Below are 13,249 nucleotides of genomic sequence, written 5' to 3' on the forward strand. Positions count from 1 at the left end.
CAGTCCGCACAGGGCCTGCGGTGCTGAGGAGCAGGCCGGCCCAAACCCATCTCTGACACACAGAGCTGGGGCAGGCCCCTCTAAGCCTCCAGCACTCCTGATGCGGGGTGTCACTCCCCTCAGCTCTTGGGAGAGGAAGAGCCCCCAGAAGCCATCCAACCCAGCCCAGCAGTGAAAGGAGCCCCCCAGTGCCACCTGCCCCACCTGCCCCAACCCCTCCGGGACAGCCGACACCCCAGGATCTTTCAGGACTGCCCTTCTGAAGCCCTGGCCCCTGGGCGCTCTGCCCCCCATTCTCGGCCCCCATGGAAGTCTCCCAACCTCCTCTCCTTGTGGGGAGGAGGCTCCTGTCCGCCGCTGCCCCCAGGAAAGGAGCCCCGGCGGAGCAGGGTCCTGGGGTGGCAGCAGGGACAGTGGGGTGGGTGCAGAGGGCCTGAGCCTGCCCCAGCCCCCCCATCGTGAGTGTGTATGTGCGTGTGTGTGTGTGAGACACACGTGCAGTCCGTGCCTAGGTGTCTTCTTGTGCTGCTCCCCCGACGACAGTTTCCAGGGCACAGCCTTCTCTCTCTCCCAGAGGCAGGCTTGTTTACCAGTCAGGCGGCCAGGCCTGCCTGTGCCCGCGGGAGCTCCGGCCTCCTCGGGACACTGGCACGTGTGCACACAGCGGGGGCACAGTTCCTCTCCGTGAGCCTGTGTGTAGCTCTGTGCCTTGGCACCCCCCAGACTGGGGGCTGGGCCCAACCTGGTGACTCAGAGCAGTGCAGGCTTGCTCCTCCCCAGCCCACGCATCATTGACCAGAGCCAGTCCACGGCCATGTCCAAGGTTACGGGCGGTGGGGACAGATGACCTCTGGAAGTACCTGGTGGGCAGTGCTAGGTACCCCCACACCCAGGCACCTGCGGGCCACCTCCCGCCTCCTCTCCTCTCCCTCCCAGCCAGCTGGCATGCCAGGCTCCATCCCCGTGGGCTCTGCTTTCGGGGGGTGGTACCCAGGTAAACACGGGGGCCTTGGAGGGTGGGGACCTTGGGGTTGGGGAGGTGAGGTGGTCAGCCTGGAGGAGCTATAGCCAGGTGACTTGAAGGTCAGCCGTGGTGGCTGCAGTGACTGTGATTCTGGGGGTAGGAATGGCCCGGGCAAAGGCCCAGAGGTGGGAGGGCTCTGTGGGTCACGGGGACCCGCTCCAGCCTCTCTGGCCTCTGGGGCCTGCAGCTCCAGGGCAGGGCATGTGGCCGAGCCTGGGTCCTGCCTGACCCCCCACCCCGGTCCCGTCTGCCCAGGAAGCGGCGCGGTGCCATCAACAGCAAACAGCTCACCTACCTGGAAAAGTACCGGCCGAAGCAGAGACTGCGGTTCAAGGACCCCCACGTGCACAAGACCAAGTGCTGCATCATGTAGCTCAGGACTTGGGTGCCTGGCCGCGGGCTCAGCAGGGCTCCTGCCACGGGGCCTCCCTCTGCCCTTTGCTCCCATCCCCCTGGGCACACCCACCACCAGCCGTCCAGCCCGCCCCCCGCACCCTTCGCGGGTGTTTTCTGTCTCTGCCCACACCAGCAGGTGTGTGTGTGCGTGTGTGCGTGCACACGTGTGCATGTGCGCGCACTGCCATCTGGCCCAGCGTTCCTTCTGTCTCCATGCCCGCGTGTCTGTCTGTCTGTCTCTGTGTCTGACGTGTCTTTCTCTGTGCCCTCAGCCCTCACTGTCCCTCTGAGGCTTAATCCCCCCCAATCCCCACCCCCCCCATGTCCCTGGCTGTCCTGTAATGCCCTGCCCACACCGCCTCTGGGCAGCTCTCCTTCCTGGCCTGTTTGTTTGGGGGCTGGTGTATTTTTTAACCACTGGGCCCAGCCCCTCGTCTACGGCCCCTCACCCTGACTTGTTCTTGGCACCTTAAGTTATTGGGTCTGGGGCAGTCAGGTGTTCCGGACACTCGAAGGCAATAAAACCAGACCCTGTGACTGCGTGTGCCTGGAGATTGGGGTGTGGGTGGCCTTGGGGGGCTGGCGGAACCCAGGGATGCTGCGGGGCCCATCCCTTCCTGCCGGCTATGCTTGGCTGCCCTCTGGCGTCCACGCTGGGCCCCTGCACTCCCCGGCTCAGGGCGGGGCCGTCCCAGATTGAACAGAGCAGAGACTGAGGCCCAGTGGGCTCTGCCCTGTTGCTGTGTTGGGGGCTGGGTCACCGGCATTGCCCCCGTGTGGGACAGGATGGGTCACTTGGTAATTCTTCCGGGTCAGGTGTCCGGTGGGGTGGCTGCCCCGTCCTGCCCCCCACTAAGTGTCCTCACTTCAGTCTTAGAAGCCCAGAGAAGGGAGGGGGTGATGGATGCCCACTGGGCTTGGGGTGGAGGGACACGCCGACTCCTCACCCCGCGGCAGGGAGGGGAGGCTGGAGGGGTGGAGAGTGACCCCGGGGTTCCTGGGGTGGAAGTGTCTTGGGGGCCGGGCCTGCTGGAGGGCATGGATGTTGCCCTGGTCTGTGAGCAGCTCTCCGCTCTCGCAGAGCTGGGGGCCGGCCCCTCCCTAGGTCAGGTTGGCCGCGCCTTCCCCGGGTGGGATGGTGGCCCACCCACCAGGACTCAGGCCCTGTCTCCCGCCCCTGGCCTGCTGTGGCCGGCCTGGCAGTCAACGGTTGCTGCTGGTTAGTGGGCACCTCTTGTGTGCCTGGGTCTGAAGCCCTCTACCCTGCTGCTAAGGCCTCTGCTCCCTCAACTTCAGGCTTCAGCTGTTTCGGTTCCCCTGGGGGCTTGTTCAGTCACCGTCGCTTCTACCCAGCTCCAGGTTTTACCAAGACTAGACTTCCCAGGGGCAGGATGAACTGGGGTGAGGTGGGGGGCCATGTAGGAGGCCCCACTGCCCACTGCCCACTGGGGGGAACCAGAGAAGCCTCTGTGTTAGGGGAGATGGCACCCCCACCCCCCAGCTGGGCTCAGGGGCCCCTCTTCCCAGCCAGGGGTTGTAGCACAAGTGGGATGGGGGGCACTCACAGGGGCCCGTGGACAAAACGGAGAGCTGTGAAAAGCCAAGCTCACCCAGAGCGCCTCCTCAAGTGGTGCCATTCAGACACTCACAGACGGTGGGCGGAGGCCCCAGCTCTGCCCAGGGTCTTTTACTCCTCTCCCTGGTCATATTGAACAACACCAGTGAGTCTGCAGTTGCTGTATTTTTTCAATCCACTATCCAAGTTGTGGGGCCTCCTGGGTGCAACTCCATGTCTGCCTCGAGGGGCTCACAAATCTATGGGGAGTGGTGGGACAGCCTGATGAGGGGTGGGGGACCTTGTTTGGCAGGCCCTCGAGGGCCGGGTCACTTGGAGGTCCCAAGGCGGGAGGTGTGGGGAGAGCTCTCTGAGAAGAAGCTCTGCCTGGGCCGAGTGGGGAGGGCCTGGGAGGACACATGGGGGGAAAGGCAGGGGGCAGGCTGGGTGGGGACCTCCTGCTGGAGAGTGGCAGCTGGGGGAGGCCCTAGGGAGGACTCCGGCCGGGAGACTCTCTCAGGCGAGGGAAGGGCCCACCTGCCCATTGCACAGATAGAAAAACCAAGGCTGGGAGGGGAAGGACCTGCTGAAGCTCAGGTGGGTCTTCAGGGGCTCCCTTGGAGTCCGGGGACCTCTTCTGGACTCAACCTTCCAAGGGGTCTTGGAGGAAGTTCTTACTACCCATTTTATAGATGGGACAGCTGAGGCTCAGAGTGTTGAGACCCTTGCCTCAGTCCATGGGGCTCATTCAGAGTGGGCCAAGCCCACCTGGAAGCTCTTACTCTGAGCCAGGCCAGTTCTGCTGCCAACCCCAGGTGCCAGCCCTGATGGGGCTCAGGAGGCTAGAGACGGGGGTGGAGGGAGACTTTGAGTCCTCTGAGCAGAGGGAGACCCTCCAAGGGACCTCTTCCCCACCATCAGCCTCCCAGTGATGACGGAGCTCTAAGCTGGAGATAGACTGAAGCCTGCGGGAGCGCCATGGTGAGTGACTCCACTCAGCCGTGGGCCCCACGGGCCATGGAGGCCTTGCGAGTGCCCACTCAGCACCTGGGACATGGGCGGGCCGTGGCTCGGGCTCCCGTCACCGGGAAGCCGCCTGGTGGCCACAAGTGGGGGTCCCTGCCCAGACTTCACAGTCTGTCTCTGGGGGACACACTGTTTGCGCCCACCCCCTGGCCTGCCAGTGTCTCTGGGGGGCCCACTGGATGGTGGGCACGGAGCGCAGAGGTATGACGCTTCTTTATTGAACCTAGATCTTTCTTTCAAATAAACAGAAGTCATGCAGCCAAGTTCTGTGTGGACAGGGCAGGGCTGCGTGGTGCGGTGGGCACGGGGGAGGGGGACCGGGGGGTGGGGGGTCGACAGCTGGAGGTCACTGCGGTCTGGCTACCACCTTCTGAAGGAAGGAGGCCTGCCTGCTGGCGAAGTATCGGATGCTGGGTTCGGGGTTCTTTTTGAGATCCTCAAAAGCTCCAGGAGAGGAGGGACAAATCAGAGGTACCCTCCACGTCCTGTCTGCCTACAGCCCTAGTGGAGTAGCGCCCTCCTTCCCACGTGGGGTGGGGGCAGTTGGGCACCCAGACCCTGCCTCCTCGGCCTTCCAGGCCTGGGCACTCCCCTTCCCCACCCTACCCGCTGTGTTTGGGGGCCCATGCTCCCTGCTGACACGGATGGGGGTGGATGGAGTAAGGATGTTCTCTTACTGCAGACCAGCAGCTTTATGTCCATGTCACTGGCTGTCTGGGACATGGCCAGGGGGTAGTAGCAGATGATATAACCTGCGCGACAGACGGGGAGCACGCCGGCCCGTGGGAGGGGGCTCCCAAACCTCTCCCCCCTTCCCTCTTTCCCTCTCCCCCTCCCTGGCATAGGGAAGGAGTCCTCCTGTGTGAGGGACCTTCGGAGACAGGGCCAGAACACAGAAGGGCCCGGCCTGGAGAACTGAGACCCCCGAGACCCCCTCACTCGCCCCTCTCCTCGCTTGCCAGCGGAACCCATGTTCCAGCCGCAGTGGAGGATGGGCGAGGGTGAGGGTCGGGGTGCTCAGGTGGGGCAGGCCTGGGGGTCCCTGAGCCCGGCCCCCTGCCCCGCTCACTGATGAAGAGTGCTGCCCAGATCTTGAGGTGGTGGTGCCGTCTGTGCAGGTAGTTGAGGGCCTGCGCCCAGTAGGTGCCGAACTCGTCCTGGCTGTGGTTAATCTGGGGAGCATGTCTCTTTCACTCGCTGGGGCCAGAGCCGGCTGGTCCCGGGGACCTGGCGGCCAGCCTCCCATCCCCTCCCCGCTGCGGGCCGTCACCAGGCATCTCCAGAGGAAGTGGCGGGCGCTGAGGCTCTCCTCCCAGGCCAGCGTGCAGAAGATGGTGTGCGGCAGCCGCCACTGGAGCAGCACGGAGCAGCGGTAGAAGGCGAACTTGGCCTGCTGCGGGGACGGCAGGGAGGGCCGGGCGTGGGCGGAGGCGCCGAGGAAGCTGCAGCAGGTACGGCCCTCCTGGGCATCCTGGCTCCTTCCCCCTGCCTTCAGGCTGCACTCTGAGCCCGCCCGCCTCCCTGGCCAGCAGCACGGCCCCGCCGGACCGAAGGCAGTGTTCAGTCCCCATCTGCTTGGAAACTGGCTGCTTGTTTATCCCCCCAGTGGCCGGGAACTGCAGGAAGGCTGAGCATTTCCTAATGGCCTGGTGCGGGGCAGCGGCTGGCACACGTAGGTCTCAGCCCATATTTCAAGTTTAATCAACCACCTGCGCCTGAGGACATGCCTGGCGCTGGAGACACAGCAGTGAGCAGGACTGATGGTGTCCTGACCACAGACTCACAGCCACACGTGGGCACGTGTGTGAGTGCACATGTGTGCACATGGGGAGGAGCAGGAAAACCAGTGAGGGGGCTGGACCCGCCGGCCCAGGGGGTGTCCCTGGCTTTCAGGCAGCCCCCTGCCCACCGTGGGTCCCCAGCCCCCCCAAGGCGAAGGCCCGTCGCTGACCACTGACCATGACGACCGTGGGGCAGTGGTCCTTCAGGTGCAGGAGCAGGGGCACCATGCTCTTGTGCACCTGGGTTCGCAGGCTGCCGAACTTCTGGCCTGTCACCGACGCCACCAGCTCCCCGAACAGTGCCATGGCTGCTGCCCGGACCCTGTCCCGCTCCTGCAAGGCAGAGGCTCGGAGCCCAGCCAGACCCACCTTGGACCCTCCACTCCAGAGTGACGTGGGGCCCAGTACCCTCAGCAGGACCCCTTCATCTGGGCTCCAGGCTCCAGGAACAGACCTCAGCCTGCCCCCTCAGTCAGGGCTCGGTGGCAGGGCTGTGCTCACCCCTGTCAGGGTTTGGGGACAGGGCTGTGCCTCCTCCCTCAGTCAGGGCTCTGGGGGCAGGGATGAGGCTCCCCCTCAGACAGGGCTCCAGGGCAAGGCTGTGCCTCCCAACTCAGTCAGGGCTCTGGGGCAGGGATGAGGCTCCCCCTCAGTCAGGGCTCTGGAGCAGGGATGAGGCTCCCCCTCAGTCAGGGCTCTGGGGCAGGGACGAGGCTCCCCCTCAGTCAGGGCTCTGGGGCAGGGATGAGGCTCCCCCCTCAGACAGGGGTCGGGGGCAGGGATGAGGCTCCCCCTCAGTCAGGGCTCGGGGGCAGGGCTGTGCTCCCCCCTCAGTCAGGGCTCTGGGGGCAGGGATGAGGCTCCCCCTCAGTCAGGGCTCGGTGGCAGGGCTGTGCTCCCCCCTGTCAGGGCTCTGGGGGCAGGGATGAGGCTCCCCCTCAGTCAGGGCTCTGGGGCAGGGCTGTGCTCCCACCTCTGCCGGCTCCTGGGGAGGGTCACGGGCCACCCTCAGGGACCTACACTCTTTCCTCTCTCATGCCTATGATCGCATCCTGACAGCCCATGTGTCAGGGATGCTGACTCGGGAGGGCGGGCTTATCCCTCTGTCTTCCCCTGAAGGAGAGTCTGTCATCCACAGGGGCTGAAGAGTCAGGAGGGTGAGGACACGTGGGGCTGAGACTGAAGGTGTGGTGTTCAGCTGAAGGTGCAGGAAGAGTGCCGGCGGCAGCCCCTGGCCGGCCCACCTGTGCCCCGCACGCCACACACCTGGGGAGCTGCCCTGCCCCTCCACCTCCCTGCCCCAGGGCGACAGCGGCCTTCGAGGAAGGGCCGGGGGAGGCGCCGGAGGGGCACGAGATGGGGTGCCCGCCCCTCCCGGGTGCACTCACGTCATCGAAGAAGGCGTGGGTGTTGATGGCAATGCGGAGGCCCAGGGTTTCCGTGATGTGCGCGCCCAGGCGGTGCAGCGCCTCCGACACGGTGCCCATGATGCACACCACCACCGGCTCGCTGCTCTGGAAGAAGCCCTTGAGGAAGGGCGGCAGCTGTCCGCGGAGCAGGCTTCTCTGTGGGAGGGGCCGCCAGTGGGCCGAGCGTGCCTCTGCGGCCCCTTCCCAGACCCCCATCCAGGCCTGGGCACCCACGCTGTACCCACCCCGCTCCATCTTGCCCTGGCTCTGCCGTCCTGGGAGACGTGCTCCCAGCCCTGCTCTGTCCCCCGGGAGTTGTGGACAGATGGGACAGGCTTCCCCTCTCAGAGACCCTGGGGGGTTAGGGGAGCACTAACCCATGTCAGTCAGCTGCCAGGTCCTTCCTGTTTGTCCCCATTCTGGCCAGAGGGCCCCCCACCAAGTCCTGGAGACCAACTTTCCCTTCCTCCACCCTACCTTGCCTTTGCCCTCATTCCTGGCTTCCCCAGGGGTCAGAGGGGTTTTGGGGGACAGACAAGACAAATTTGGTTGGGTGGGCACCGCTGAAGTCACTGGCATCTCACGTCACAGGGAGGTGGGTGCACCAGTGGTGACCCCAGACCTTCTAAGTGGCAGTGACCATTTCCCAGTTTTACATTAAAAAGGAAAAGCCAAGTTCATATTCTGCCAGTTCTTTCTGCTAATGAACGATTCCTACTGTCAAACGCCTTATCAGGGACTCCTCGTGCAAACTAGGCTGGTTTTGCAACTTTCAAACAAGTTGTCGGCAACTTCATTGGGTTCCTAAACTGTTTGGTTCTACAATATTAGACTTATTTTCAGCCAGTGAGTCACTTAACAGCAACAAACAGCCTCTGGTCACCACCTGGGTGCTGGGACCCAAGTCTGACTGTGGCTGCACCAGCAGAGCAGATTTCTAACGGGAATGACACAAAGGCCCCATGCGCCCGGCTGCTCTATGGGGCGTCTGTCACAGCTCCCCGCACCCGCTTACCTTCTCTGGATGGAAAAGAATGTTCCCTAGGCCCTGTAGGCTCAGCACGCGGATCTCGGGGCTGGGGTCCCTGAGGCTTCGAACCAGCACAGACAGGGCGACCTCTTTGGGGAGCACCTCCAGCAGGGTGGGGCTGTAGAGAAACTGGGGGGCCCCGGGCAGGCGGGTCAGGCCTGGCAGCCTCTCGCAGGGGGCCTGCGTCTGCGTCTGGGGGCTGGGCTCTAGGACCAGGACTGGGGCTCGGGGAGGGTGGCTGACTGGCCCCGCTCTGGGTGTCTTGGTTAATGAGTGTTTGAAACCCAATACCAAGCTGTTTCAGTCCTCCAGTGCATAGCTGGGGAAACGGGCCCAGAGGGGAAAGGGCCTTGTCTGAGGCCACACAGCGAAGCTGGGAACAACATACTCAACACAGCCTGACTCATGGGGCACCTGGAGACCCAGTCCCTGAGGGAGAGCCAGATGTCACTACAGGTTGGCGTGTGGCATTGCACCAGGTTTTGTTCATTATGGAAATGACAAAGGCCCCCACTCTGTCCGGCCACGGCCCAGCTCTCAGCCCCAGGACCCGATACACCCAGTGCCTTTCTGGTTCCAGCCATTGCCCTTTCGGCTTCACCATTCCAGGGGCAGGACCCCATGACCTCAGGGCTGGGGGAGTAGAAGACGGTCCCCCAGGATGCAGGTGGAGAGGGGACTGAGACATGGAGACCCAACCAGGAGCCCCTGACTATGGGCCCCAAGGAGCTGGGAGTGGGAAGGCAGGGTGTGAGGAATCTGTTGGTCAAGGGAGGTCCTGGTGGGTTCAGTTGGAGATGGGGTGCAGGCTGTCCCTGAGGAGCCCCCCAGGCCCCCACCTCTGTGAAAATGCTGATGGCCGCCTTCCTATCCCGCTCCTCCCGGCTCCGCAGGTTGGGCAGCAGATGAAGGGTCAGTCCCTTGATCTGCCGGCAGTGGTTCTGCACCATGGCCCTGGGCACAGGGTGAAGGGCGGGCCGGGCTCACGGGACAGCCCATGTCCGCCTTCCCACCACCACCCAACCCAGGGGCCCGGCAGCCAGAAGTGTTGCTGAGCGGAGTGGGCACGCCCCGGTCTGAACTTCTCTTGCTCCCTCTGCACCCACTGGCCACCCACTGGCTGCCAGGTGTGGGCCAAGCGTGGGATGGACAGGGGAGTGGACCTGGCCCTGGTCCCCTAGGAGCTTCCGGCCAAGATGGGGGCCATTGCATTCTAGGCTCCCAGGGTGTGCCAGTGAGCCCGCGCCGTCCATGCCCCAGTGCCCCCTGTGCACACGCGTGAGTCCTTGGGGCTGTGCTCGCGGCAGGTCCTGGGGGTCGCTGCAGTCCGTAGCCCAGCCTTTTGGGCAGGGGTGACCCAGGACAGGCCCCTTCCCCTGGCCCCGCCCCGCCCCTACCTGGCAAGGAGGCCCACGCCCTGTGGGAAGGTGTGGATGGTGGCAAAGAGGTCCCAGGCGCCCTGCAGCTCCATGTGGGCGAAGTCCTGCCAGTGCATGGTGGTTGACAGCAGGCTCTTCAGTGCCTCCAGCGATGTGCTGCGGGGGAGCAGAGGGGTCACTGGGCAGCCTCAACCCTGGGGAGAGTGCCCACCTGCCCTGGGTGGAAAGGTGCCTCCTGGCTTCCGTCTCTGCTCCGGGCCTGGCAGCACCAAGCCTCCCTGGGGCAGCTCGCTGCCGCCCTCCTTCTGCAGAAATGTTGGGGTGTAGGATGGGCAGGGGCTGTCCTGGGAGCGGGGGTGGTTCCAGGGGGAAGCTCCAGATAGGTTAGGTGCGTGGTCAGTGCGAGATGCCCACAGCTGGCTTTTCAGGGCGGAGGCTGAGCGGATAGGGCTGGAGAGAGGAGCAGAGATACCGGGGGGCCAGTGGTTCCCCAAGTTGCAGGGTGGAGGGGGTCTGACTGAGCCTTGACAGACTGTGCCATTTGAATGTGGGCTGAGAATGCAGGGGTAGTGGATGGGGTGTGAGGGCAGCTGGGGGTGTGGCATTACGGGAGCCCAGAGAGTGCCAGGACCCTGAAGATGCGGGAAACCGGGTTCCGCTGGCGGCGTGGTTGCGTGGGCTCAAGCGAGTGTGCCAGACTGCAGCACAGTGGGACCGCGTGCGGGTCAGGGACTGTGCTGCCCGAGGGCCCTGTCCTGCTCACACAGCCTGGCCAGGGCCCACAGAAGCTGAGTCCAGCCAGACTCTGGGCTCCATGCCTGCACAGTGCTGTCGAGCCACAGGCCCAGGGCTGCCCGAGTCCCCACAGGGTTGAGGGCCCGGGAATAGCTCCGTGGTCTGTCTCAGCCACCCCGTGCCTGGTGGCTTCACCTGGACCTGTAAGCGGCCCCCGGAGCGAGACTGTCAGCTCGGACCAGGTGCCACTCTGATCAGATTTGCAAAACCTGACGTGAAGGGATGAAATGCCACTCCGTGAACCCCCGTGGCGCCAGCACAAATGTCAGCGGGGCTGTCCTCTCTCCCCAAGCCGTGCCACCAAGAAGAGGCTGCATTTTCCAGGTCACTGGTCTTAGCCGGAGTGACGACAGCTTTGGGAGAAGGGGGCTCCGGGCGCAGTGGCATTTTGTCTGCTCTGTGAGGACTCTCGGAATCTTCTGGTTCCAGGGCACGTGGGGTCACTGTGTCCCCACAGCCGCACCAGGGCATCTGGCTGGTGGGGTGTCCTTGGGGATCCCTTGCTGATTCTCAGGGTGAATGACCTCCCTTGTGGGGCCCTAAAGACCACAACCCCCAGCCCAGGACCCCTGGCCTTGCACCAGGACCTGTGTCACCTGAAAACCACACAGCCCCGTGACTGACAGACAGCAGAGCCCCCGGGGTCCGAGGCCAGCTGTGCAGGACTCCCCTCCCTTCCTCCTTCAGCCCCGGGGGGGCCGGGGGCAGAGGACCCTGAAGATGAGGCGGGGGCTGGAGGGCAGGGTGCGGAGGTGGGTAGCCTGCGGGGTCCGCCCAGAGCTGGGGCTTCTTGTGCGTCAGCGCCCTGGGACACATCCCTGGACCGATGAGGGACTGGGGCGGGAACTTTCGTCTCCACCTGGAGCCCCCCTGCCGGACGCGAGCCTCCGGAGGCAGTGTGGGGTCTCCTCACGCTGTACCTCTCTCCAGCTGACCAGGTCCTGTCACCCCCTCGGCCTGGAGCCCCCGTGGCTCCCCCCGCTTCAGGGTCCCCTCCTTCCTGTCCCTTCCGCTTTGGGGTCCCCCTGCCTGGAAGGCCGTCTGCACTTCCTTCCCCACACGGCGACCTCTAACCGTCTTTCGGGTCTGGGCTCAGAGCCAATCCTCAGGGGCCCACACGCAGGGCCGCCCCCGTGTCTTCCCCTGCGAGGCTCTACCTCTCCCCGGGGCCCTGTCCAGCCATCTTCACCGGGCCATCACCGGAGCCTGTCTGCATTTCCAGGGGGCTGAGCTCCTGAGAGCATGGATGCCTCTCTGCTGACAGCACCGGCCATCTATATTCATTAGTAAGCGTGGGGCCCCCGTTACACTTAGCAAGTGTCAACCGAATGATCCACGGTCTATTAATCCTTTCCTCTTTTTGACCTCGGAGCGGGAGGGCAACCAAGGCTGAGGGCAGGGAAGGAGGCAGGTCTGAGCAGGACTGTGGCGACTCCAGGCTGGGGCACAGCACCTCCCCATCCATCCCTTCCTGCTCAGGGATCCCGGCTCACTCCCTGTGATGTCACAACTCAATGTGAGTCTGAGGAATCAGGGGGTCCCTGGGGCCCGAGACCATGGCACCCCAACTGGACAACTCCAAGACAAGACGGCTGGGCTGGGGTCCTGACTTCCAACCCTCAACTGAGGCCCAGAGTGTCGGCGGCTCGCCCAGGGTCGCCCTAGCATAGAGGCTGCCCAGTCCTCTGCTGCTCCTGACCCTCCCAACACCTAGGGAGGGACCAGCCCCTCCCACAGAAGAAACCCAGGCTGTGAGATGGAGCGACCAGCTCGGAGCACTCACAGCCGGGTAAGGAGGAGAGCTTAGATCTCAGAGCCAGGTGGCAAGCAGCATGTCACTATTCATTGTGATTTGTTATTTGTCAACTGCCAAAACCTAGGACCGCGAATATGATTTTAAATAAAAGAGCTTTGGATTAAACTTAAAGCTTTAAGTTGAAAAGAAGACTAATCAGTAAGTGAGAAACAAAAGGAAGCACCCCGTGCCACAGTGAGAGATTAGTGAACAGTAACTTTATATACTCTCAGGAGAAGACTCTGGAGAGTCCCTTGGACTGCATGGAGATCAAACCAGTCCATCCTAAAGGGAATCAGTCCTGAATATTCATTGGAAGGACTGATGCTGAAGCTGAAGGTCAAATACTTTGGCCACCTGATACGAAGAACTGACTCATTGAAAAACACCCTGATGCTGGGAAAGACTGAAGGCAGGAGGAGAAGCGGGGGAATGAAAGGATGAGGTGGTTGGATGGCATCACTGACTCCATGGACATGAGTCTGAGCAAGCTCCGGGAGTTGGTGATGGACGGGGAAACCTGGCCTGCTGCAGTCCATGGGGTCGCAAAGAGTCAGAACGACTGAGCGACTGAAATGAACTGAACTTTATTTACAAGCTTCCTGGCAGCCAGGGCAAAAAGGGAAATATGTTGGTTTATACCTCTAAGTGGTTGATAGGCATGTCTTTGGAATGAGAAGTGAGATGCCCCATTAGAGTTAAAGAGACTCAGCCCATGATGGATGAAACAAGAGGAATGAGAAGTCCTTCGTAGGGCAGGATGGACATCAACTTGAGAAGGTGCTGACTGAGAATTGACCAAAGCAGGAAATGTCTCTACAAGAAAGGGGCTCTGTTCATCAGAGAAGCACAGGAAGGGGAGGGTCCTGCAGTCAGGGCTGGAGGGGGTGCTTGTGCCCCGGCAGGAAGTGGAGCCAAACCCTCGCTTGTTGGTCCCAGGGGCCAGCCCAGCTCAGCAGGATGCCAGGAACCTCAGAGGTCCAGGACTAACCTGACTCTGCCTTGAGTCTTGCATGGCTGTCACAGGTACGGCTGCAACCCCTTCCCCCACTCTCCCCT

The 13,249-nt window shown here is 63.2% G+C and overlaps 2 protein-coding genes across 7 annotated transcripts in view; one reads left to right on the forward strand and one right to left on the reverse strand.

Annotated features, from left to right (window-relative positions):
- PTP4A3 (protein tyrosine phosphatase 4A3) overlaps window positions 1-1,957 on the forward strand; it is a 32,296-nt gene extending 30,339 nt beyond the window's left edge. For 5 of the 6 annotated variants that reach the window (XM_065903030.1, XM_065903028.1, XM_065903031.1 and 2 more), the window contains exon 5: window positions 1,280-1,957. In XM_065903030.1, the coding sequence (XP_065759102.1) occupies window positions 1,280-1,669 (390 nt within the window). In that variant the 3' untranslated portion in view covers window positions 1,670-1,957. The remainder of the gene's footprint in view (window positions 1-1,279) is intronic. The other variant, XM_065903032.1, reaches the window with a different exon arrangement.
- Window positions 1,958-4,347: 2,390 nt separating this feature from the next.
- The window catches only part of LOC136144752 (maestro heat-like repeat family member 5), a 56,789-nt gene continuing 47,887 nt past the window's right edge, over window positions 4,348-13,249 (reverse strand). Inside the window, exons 24-32 of the mRNA XM_065902605.1 lie at window positions 9,619-9,760; window positions 9,061-9,175; window positions 8,207-8,350; window positions 7,171-7,347; window positions 5,960-6,115; window positions 5,272-5,394; window positions 5,071-5,173; window positions 4,679-4,753; window positions 4,348-4,445 (exon numbers count right to left, since the gene is read on the reverse strand). Of these exons, the coding sequence (XP_065758677.1) occupies window positions 4,348-4,445; window positions 4,679-4,753; window positions 5,071-5,173; window positions 5,272-5,394; window positions 5,960-6,115; window positions 7,171-7,347; window positions 8,207-8,350; window positions 9,061-9,175; window positions 9,619-9,760 (1,133 nt within the window). The remainder of the gene's footprint in view (window positions 4,446-4,678; window positions 4,754-5,070; window positions 5,174-5,271; window positions 5,395-5,959; window positions 6,116-7,170; window positions 7,348-8,206; window positions 8,351-9,060; window positions 9,176-9,618; window positions 9,761-13,249) is intronic.

The sequence above is a fragment of the Muntiacus reevesi genome, chromosome 12 (assembly GCF_963930625.1).
Source record: "Muntiacus reevesi chromosome 12, mMunRee1.1, whole genome shotgun sequence".
Lineage (NCBI taxonomy): Eukaryota > Metazoa > Chordata > Mammalia > Artiodactyla > Cervidae > Muntiacus > Muntiacus reevesi.